Here is a 9,530-nt window from a genome sequence, read left to right as displayed (position 1 = left end):
TCTTGATAAGGTTTAGAAAATTAAATATCTGCACACATTCAAATAACTATAAAATTAAGGCCACTTGTTGTGCAAATAAAAACCCGATTTGAACCAACTTCCAGCCAAACTGATATTAAGTAGTACAATAACACCAATTAACTAAAATGTTTGGATATTTTAGTTAAGAAGCAAAACATAACATTCACATCAACCTCAAGAGCAAAATGGTATAATATAAAGTTACACACTCCAGGTGTTAATACTCGATGGCCAATTCAAAAATCAACAACAAATTATCCAAAAGAGCTTCAGCATGTTTTGATATGGGATGATTAATTTGCAAATTTTTTCTTGATAAAGGATCAGATCATTCTAGCAAGAATATGCAATTTTTATGACTTATGATTGGCTTCAAATGAGAGCTTCATCAGTGCAAAGGGAATAGCTATGCATAAGAAGATGAAATTACATTACATATAAAAGGAATCAAGGTGACACACCTGCTCTGCAACAGCATATAGAATTGCAAAAACGCATTGCAGACAGCAACAAACAGCAATACCAATCACACAAGCCAGAGACAACAGAGAACAACAAAGAACACATCAAATGCTAAAAAGACTATGTACACCCTGCAACGTAAGAAACATTTAAACTTAAAACATTGCCAGAAGTGCAAGATATGATACAAACTTAAACATATCTGCCAAAAAAGGGCAAGATATGATAGAATCAAGAATCAAGCAAGGTATCAATGATAAAAAATGGAAAAAAACAATATACAAACTTAAACTATCTTCTATCCCTGTAGGACATGAATATTAAGACAGAAAAGAAATGTACGAAGCTACATAAGAATCAACTAATTCATTTATATCATAAACACGATCTTTGTCCTTTCAAGAACTGTGGTATCCAAAGCCAAAGAAAAATTGTTTTATGCATACAAGAACTAAAGCTAAATCGTAGCATACTGCAAAATGCAGAGCTAGACTCTAGACACGCCTTTTCAGCAATCTTAAATTTGACTATATCCCAAAGTCAGAATTTGACTTTTGAACATGATTTTTTTTTTGACAATTAAAAGTTAGTCTATCAAGTTATAAAATTGCCTAAACCACTATTTCTGCCCTTTCCATTTCGAATATGACCGAGTATTTATATAAGTCATACACAAGGGAAATTGCTACTTGAACAACTGATCTCTGACACAACTGAGCTAGCGACTACATAGAGCCATTAAGTATCTCACATCCTTCTCATGTCGGCCAAATGCGGAAACTACCTCAATTTCTTGATTGTTCTGTCTTGCCATGCCTGCACCTTTAAAGAAGCAAAAGAACCTAGACGGTAGATTTAACTACTAGGAGTATATATGACTAGAAGAAGGTGAATGAAGAAGATGAGATCAAGCAAAGCTTTTAAAGATTTTGGTGCATCCTGAAGATCTTGACTACCTTGTATTTCTTATAGGACAAATTATTTTTTTTTAATTTCTGTAATATTTCAGATCCAAATTTAATGTAATAGATAATTGAGTTTGTGCTTGCGCTTGAGTTTGATTTCAGTTATGAATTTGCTTAGAATAGTTTGGCTAGCTCACTTTTCAAGTTTATTCATGTTGATTGATCTTAAACTCTATTTTAGGCAATCAGCTGGTTATTTGTAAATTTATATAGCCATTTGTTTTCATTAAAGAGGTATCACTAATAAAAGAAAATTATATGTTCGAAAGAGGAGGGGGATTGTAGGTTCTCTTTCTATACACTTTTCTGCCCCTTTTCCTTCCCTTCTTTCTGGTCTCTTCCTTTCAATGTTCTATTCTTTCTGCCACAAACATGAAACCATCAGAAGCAACCAGCAAGGTGTTGTCTTCCTGCTAGATAATTTGCTAGAATAAACAACCACCAGCAGATTTGTCTTCACACAAGATTGTTAGATTAGATCATCACTAGAGCCATCTTTTGAAACTTTTTTCAATTAATCTTTAAAGAGATCAAATTCTAATCTACTCAGACACTGAATCAAATCAGATTGGTTATGGTGGATCAAGATAAGGAAAAGACACTGGCATCTAAAGACATTCTTTTCTAGACAAAGACTTGGAGAATGAATGTTCTACCCCAACTGATATTGCACAGAAAAGCTTATCTTTATACATACAGTCTGCTTCCTTCTCTTGAAGCTTTGGTGTTTATTGATATTGATCTGCCGAAAGTGATAATAATAAACATGAGTAAAAATGATACCAAAAGAAAACCTTACAGTGGTGTTATGATTCTTTATGCCGTAGCTTGGGAAGGGGCATGGCTTGGTTCGGTCCCGATAGTGTAAGGTCGTTCGTGTGGTTACTCGAAAGAAAGGCTTCACGGAGAAGGGATGAAGAATCATGGTCGTCGTCTCCTAGAATGTTTTTTGGCGAATCTGCGAGTGGCTTCTGGTCCTGAATCGCTGTGCAACAGGTCAACGCCGAAGATTGAAGTTCTAGCTTGAGCCCTCTGAAGCTTAAGTCAGTTTTTGTAGATAGTGAATCCACTCCCCTGGGATCTACTTGGGAGTGGTTTTTATACCTTTCGTAGGGAGTCAGCTCCCCCTATGCTTGCTGGCATCCGCCGACATTTCCGACGAGCGGTTTGTCTGTTCCGAGGCCATCCTCTCGACCCCATGCCTTGCGGGGTTATATCATCGCTGGCAAGCATCGCTTGATTCCGAACGGCGTGGATTTGCTGCGTGTCGCTTCGAAGCGAGGCAGCATCGCTTCTGAGCTGAGCTGCGTCGCTTCATGACGCAACTGTTCCTGAATCAATCTGTGTCGTTTCGCACTGCTTTGAGATATGTGCGTTACTTTGACTGGAGTGGCACCACGTGTGATCTGAGGTGGTTGCCAGTTGGGTGGTGCCAAAATATCCTTTATCAAGTGGTATAAACAAAATGTTCTTTATGATAAAAGACCATGTGATGTTGTCAAATCAAATAATGCATATGTCCTGAACAATCTCTCCAGCGTACAGCTAAACTAAATCTAACACACTAAAAGAAAGCCCATTAAAATCATGAAAGAAGGTAAGAAAACCAACTGATATCTAATGATTATTTCTCCAAGTACAAATAGACAGGCCAATCGGTCACATAGCTCAAGATAATTGCTGACATGAGAATTTGTTCAAGAATCATGGATATCTGTTCAAGAAACATGGTAATTTGTTCAAGAATCACAGTATTTGTTCAAAATATCACAAAATTTTTCAAGAATCATGGTATTTCTTCAACAATCACAATATTTGTTCAACAATGACGGTGAACAGTGATTCTATATGCATGTGAATAACAAGAAGGCGTACAGTTGTGCTGTTTTGTCAACATTGCAAAGGAAGGCAGATGACTGTAAACTAAGTAGGCACATGATGCGTTCAAAAGCCAAAAGAAAACTAGTGAACCGTAATAATAATTCTACACGAGTGTTCATAGCAAGAACTTGCAATATTTTGTTACCATTCTGAGGGAAGATTAGTGACAGAAGATCGCAGTTAGGCTTTAGCATTCGGAAGGAGAATTAGCGAAAGCTAACATTCAGAATCCTTACCTGGTACTATCTTCATCTTGGTACTTTTCCGCAGCTTCTCCCACCTCCCTTGGTCAATTCGAGCCTGAGCTCCTTCCACTTCCACCCTCTTCCTCGTCAAGAACATCTCCCTCAGGGTCTCATCCCGCCTCAAGATCGAGACCCCAACAGCAACGCCCAAGAACGCCAGGGGCTTCGAGTAGGCGCAGTCGCTGCGTCTCCCGCACCATCATCTACGGCCCCCCGCTTCATGCGCCGGCTGCTCTCCATCCCATCCCGAAACCCTAATCGCGCGATCGCTTCGCTTCCGGTCATCGCGATCTCCGAATCAAGATCCTAACCTTGAAACCCCAGGCGAAAGAAAGCAACGAGAACTTTCGGCTTCGATGAGGAAGGGGGGGGAAAGACCACTCAGGCTTCGATGAGACCTCTCATGGTTCTCGATCGCGAGCGACGGTTGGGATGCAGTGAACGCGAGGCGGGACGGGTATTAACATATGGGTCCTGAATGGGCCGGCCCAATAAGAGTAGGCCCGATGCTATGATGAGACCACTAACAACACCACGTCTCTCCTTTCATCCCAAACATGCTTGATTACAAATGATTCACATATTACACACAAATGTATGGCATTGATAGGGAACTTTTACATAACTGTATAAGGAACTCTTGCAACCGTGGAATCGATACAACAATGTACACGTTAACTACAAGAGACTCAGCCCCGTCGTTTGATTTGGATGAGCAAAATCCAGTCGAGAAGCCAACCCACCCACCGCTAGCCATCTCTCCCACTAGTACCACCTGATAGATGAAACATTCGCAAGCAGAACTCAGGCATTGATCTCCGAATTGCACTGATGCTCTCGGTGGCAGCTTCTTCGACCCCAGAACATACCTGAGCAGCTCGCATCAGCCCTTTGCTCTTCCATTTTTTCCAGCTCTTCTGAGGTGATATGCGAAGAGTGGGCCGACTGCGCTTGAACTTCTCCCTGGGATCCATTCGATGGGCACGGGTCATCATCGCAGTTGCAGGAGGGGATGACACCCGAGGTAAATGGGGCGCAAGTAAGAGGGCAGATGATCTCTGACGATACAGCAGCCACCCGATTCCTGCGGACCTCCGATCTGCATGCCACAGGAACATCAAGAGCACGAGGGTGTAGAATGCAGGGGTTGCAGAGGCTGAGTGCTAGGTTGGGTTTGAAGCCTTTCGCAGGGGTACTGGGCAGTTTGACGAAAGATACTATGCCATGCCGGCAGAAAGGGCATGGAATTGAACCAGGTGGGCCCACAATTTCGGATGGAGTGTTGCTTGTCGAGCAAAGATAGAGTGCGCACTGTATGCAGAGCTCATGGCCACAGCCTGAAAACAAAGTTAAAAGGAAAGTAATATGATTAGATAACATATAATTACTTTCTGGTTAACCAAGAGCAATAAAAGCACAAGGGCTTCTTATATGTGCTAATGGGAGAACCTAGTTTCCTATCAATTTCAGAAATAACATTTTCAATATCAACCGAGGCCCTAACAATTAATCCACATAAAGGAACAAATAAAGTCTCCTGGATGTCACTTATCATGATCAGGTACCTCAATAGCTCAATAGCTTGTTAAGAGTGAGCCTAAATAAACACATATGGCCTACTTGATTTAGTGTCAACACCACATAAAATAATTATGCTACCCATTCAAGTGCAAGACCATTATGGTGTCACTCACAATTTAGTACATATATTTGGCCAGTGTATTTGTCATGCTCTAGTTGATCAAGTCAGGGAATACCAACATATTCCTGTCAACTACGTTTCTTCAGCAACAGAATCTACAAGTACAGGTGTGCAATTACTTTATATTTATTTTCCTTTTTAATTTTCTCTATACAGAATTAGTTATATCTAAAAAAAATTAATGGTGAAAAAAGATCCATGTAGCCATCATCAAATAAATGAAACAATACAGCTTATTGTTGTGTATATCTAAAATCAATTCTGAGAAATTGGGTGGCTATTGCACCTTGTAATAGAACTTACAGTTATCTCTTATAAAATACTTCTGCCTGGTTAAGGGGGGTTTTTGGAGGTTCACTCATGATTAAAAATATTGTGTGTTTAATGCATGAAATTTAAGTCTTTCTGGTTCTTATAAGATTATCCGGTTCCTATGAAGATTGCAATATATAGATGCACTGCATGTACTAAAAGAAGCTACAGAATCTTTTTCTTAATTTGAAAGTTTTAAAGGATTGTTGAATTTATTAAGCATAATGCTACCAGAGGTTCATTAAACCCCATGATAGAGGTTCGATGATAACAAGTAGAGAACTGGATACTCATTGTGTTAATGTACATATGATTTGTATCATGCAAATTGCAAATTTATTTATTTATTTGAACTCTCTCAATGATTTCCTTAGTTGTCTCTTCATTCTTTCTGAAATCATCAATCTTTCAGACTTGACACAAAATTCAGAATACTAAGATGCTGTTAGTTAATTATCTGCTCAATTTACTAATATCTGTTACATACTAAGCATTTGCAAAGCATGTGCAAGAAAAGTATATATATAGGGGTAGTGGAAATCTCTGAAGATCCATGCACCCCAAAGAACAAAAGAATGACGGAAATAAAAATCAAGATCAGTTGCTACAAGCCATCACATAGCCCACAATGGAAAAAAAGGACAAATTCTTTGAACTCAAGCATTTTATTCTTCAACATGAAAAGTCTCAAGTGCCTATTTTGAAGTGTCATTGTCATGGTCAACTTCTTTTATCATCTTAAACCTATCAATCATTGGCTTCAGTTCTAAAATAAAGTAAGAATAAAGTGTGCCTCTATAGAGCGGTCATGTTTGTAATGCCTACATTAGGCTATGTCCATCCATGTTCATTGACCAACAATTAATTTCTGTTTGACCCTGCTTAAGCTATATGGGGAATAAGTGTGGATCTGGCTCACCTTCTGAAGCAACACTGCAGGCTCTTTCAAGGCATACAGCACAGAGATCAATATCATCAACGGCAATTAAAGACTGTAACCCAGACTCCCTGCAAATAACATGTGAATTATACTAAATTACATCGCTAGATAGGTGGGATAATTACAACCAACAAATAAGAACACAGGTTTTAGCTCTTAGATAATCCAGCAGAAAGCAAGAACCCTTAAATCATGGGAATCAAACATATAACGGGAGGTATTCCTAATTACAATTGGGATTGAGAAGCCAATCCAACCAAATACATGAAACAGTATATTTCACTATATAAATTTCTGGTATTAATAAAAATAACAGCTGTAACATGTAATTATTTTAAGTGGATATATATTGAGCATAAAAGTTTCAACTTGGTAGAGTGATCCCTACTACACTTTGGGATGAATTTATATGTCTCTTTTCTTTTGGTTTTTTTTTCTTCCTGATTTTCATATACAAAGAGATATTTCACATATTGGATACTTGACATATAATCTTGATCAGATGAAAACACTCGGCTAATCTTCTTTTTTTTTTTCAACTGCTCATGAAAGTTTTTTCATGTAAAATTTCCTCATAGTTAGGTTACATTGAAAAGGACAATAATTTGAAGTGTTACATGTGCAATCTTATTGTCTTAAAGAACCTAACATATATAGTCTATGCAATCTGCTAGGCACATGAAACAAAAATTTTCAATCATCTGATCGCTTTATTCAAACAATAATAGCTCCAGTAAAACCACAAAAGCTATCACGTATCTTTGAAAGTATCAAGAATCTTATAAGAACCTTTCCTTTATTGTGATAGCTAACTTGTGATCCTTCTACCACTAGAAGTGCCAAATTGGTGCTTCAAGAATGCCTTTGAAAGGAAAACAGAAAATTCAAGACCTTTAAGCATATGTCACTCTTCCTTTAGCTAGAAAAAAAAAACTATTTATCTTGGCATAAATTACGCCTGCTGTTATGATGTATATAAGATAAGGAAGAACTGATGCCACATGAAAAAGAGATGGTAGCATTATTAAATGTGGTTGGAAAGAGAACTTTCGGCACTGACAGTATATGAAATAATATTTCTCCCAGAACACCCAAAATGTTATAATAAAAAACTTGTCGTTAGTTACAACAGTCTTAAGAGACATGCTACTTTCTATATGACACATAATCAAGTAAACAGAAACAGATAATCTTGCAGTACCTTGCTATGTTCAGTATGCTCATAAGTGGCAAGGAAAGATAATTTGAGAGTGGAAACACAGGTAAAGACAATTCAGAATTGGGATTCAGTAATGACTCCAAGCAACGACGTCGCCATATCCTTGCGACATCATATGGAAGCCATCTGAAAAAGAAGAGGTAATGACCTTTTTGATGAAAATTAATTAAGGAGAAATTTGTGATCAAGTGAACCAACAGGAGCAATTAAATTTAGTGGGAAAGGAAAGAAAAGTTACCCGTTGCAGTTCAATGTCAACCTGCTGGCACCTCTGGCAAGAAGCATCTGCCAAGGAAATGGAGTCACGTTAATAACTGGTAAATTCTAACAACATAAGAAAAATAGCCACAGGCACACATCCAGGGAGTATAATAAGGACAGGATAGTGTAAGTATTGCCTGGCAACATTTCAAATTCCCTCCACAAGCTGCATAATGCAAAGGAGTGCTTCCAGCTCCTGCTTCATCCAAGAAAGTTAAAAGAAACTACACCAGAGTATAGCTTTAGCGAGTAACAGGTTATCACTTGCAAGAGCAAAACATACCTATCAAGTTTGCAGACGTGCCATATTGAAATGTAACTGCTGAGACATTGGCACCTAAATCGAGTAAGAGTTGCACACAATCGAAATAGCCATTCAGGGCTGCCATGTGCAGAGCCGTGATACCTCCATCAGCAGGCTTGTTTATAAACTTTGTCAGCGCACTGCAACAATAAATTCAAAATAGAAAAATAATGAAAAATAAATGCCATGGAGTGCTTATTTATTTCATAACCATTGACAACACACAACTGATCGTGTTTTCGGTCCAAAGAAGAATCCGAGCTGCTTTCGCTGCCCGCACCACCAATCACTTCATAGGGAGCACTCGGAATGAAATCTGCAACCAACAGCCTAATGCACCGCACATGTCCCCCCACGGCTGCAAAGTGCAGCGCCGTCCTACCGCTCAAATAGTCCACTCTTGTCACCTTCAGAATGCGGGAAAACGATTCATTCAACTTGTAAATTCTGACTTCCACAGCCAGAAAAGATTCAACTTGCTTCCGTATGAAAATGGAAATCACAAAGAAAAATATAATTTGCACGCATGCGCACACACATACAACGCTTCTGAAGATGAGCAAAGTCTGCACCACCTCCCAGTGTCCGTAGCGGCACGCTTGCATCAACGCTGTCTTTAAATCCAATTTCGTTCAGCAGAAATATAAAAGGTGAATCACTCGAAGATCTACCCAACAAAAAGGGCACAAAAAATAAAAGGGATCAAAAGAGAAGGCGAAAAGAAGAGGGTCGCGTACTTGGCCGCAATAGTTTCTCAGATTCACGTCGGCCCCGTTCTCCAGCAGCAGCGTGACGATCTAATCGGAAGCCCCCGACATAAGCAAGCCAACAGAAAAATAACAGAAAAAGAACATCGAAATCTTGGATCTCGCATCGAAGAAAGGCGGAGAAAGGGAATCCTCACCTCGTTGTGGCCCTTGGCGGCGGCGAAGTGGAGGGGGGAGTTGAGGCCGCGGAACGTGGAGTACTTGGCGAGGCTGGGATTGAACTCCAGAAGCATCCGCGCCTCCACCAGGTCGCCGTCCCTCGCGGCCGACACCAGCCGCTCCCCTGACGCCGAGCAGCCCAGCGAGTTCCCCATCGACCCCGCTCCACCGTATCCCAGCCGCCGGCACCGGGGTCAGGCGGCGCGCCCCCCTCTCGCGATCGGCTCCGCGTACAACCCGCTTTTCTTCCCTCCCCTTTGGGCGCAATCGTCCTCCCCAACCAAACAAATAG

At 39.9% G+C, this 9,530-nt stretch overlaps 1 protein-coding gene across 1 annotated transcript; it reads right to left on the bottom strand.

Annotated features, from left to right (window-relative positions):
* Positions 1–4,157: 4,157 nt before the first annotated feature.
* LOC135653205 (probable E3 ubiquitin-protein ligase XBOS33) lies at positions 4,158–9,530 on the bottom strand. Its single transcript, XM_065174875.1, has 10 exons — positions 9,217–9,530; positions 9,050–9,109; positions 8,855–8,926; positions 8,541–8,719; positions 8,292–8,452; positions 8,146–8,204; positions 7,986–8,032; positions 7,730–7,873; positions 6,508–6,596; positions 4,158–4,911 (listed from the first exon to the last, which is right to left on the bottom strand). The coding sequence occupies exons 1-10, from the start codon at positions 9,391–9,393 to the stop codon at positions 4,379–4,381; spliced, it is 1,521 nt and encodes a 506-aa protein (XP_065030947.1). The 5' UTR covers positions 9,394–9,530; the 3' UTR covers positions 4,158–4,378.

The sequence above is a fragment of the Musa acuminata genome, chromosome BXJ3-11 (genome assembly GCF_036884655.1).
Source record: "Musa acuminata AAA Group cultivar baxijiao chromosome BXJ3-11, Cavendish_Baxijiao_AAA, whole genome shotgun sequence".
Taxonomy (NCBI): domain Eukaryota; kingdom Viridiplantae; phylum Streptophyta; class Magnoliopsida; order Zingiberales; family Musaceae; genus Musa; species Musa acuminata.
This window is presented reverse-complemented; position numbering and strand designations above follow the sequence as displayed.

Bases quoted from the DNA above. Each gene is read 5' to 3' on its own strand.
- LOC135653205 (XM_065174875.1), bottom strand. From the start codon at position 9,393: ATGGGGAACTCGCTGGGCTGCTCGGCGTCAGGGGAGCGGCTGGTGTCG. The intron at 6,597-7,729 runs GTACTGCAAGAT...TGTTATTTGCAG, and splicing joins AGCATACTGAACATAGCAAG to GGAGTCTGGGTTACAGTCTT. The intron at 4,912-6,507 runs GTGAGCCAGATC...CTTTGTTTTCAG, and splicing joins CTGCAGTGTTGCTTCAGAAG to GCTGTGGCCATGAGCTCTGC.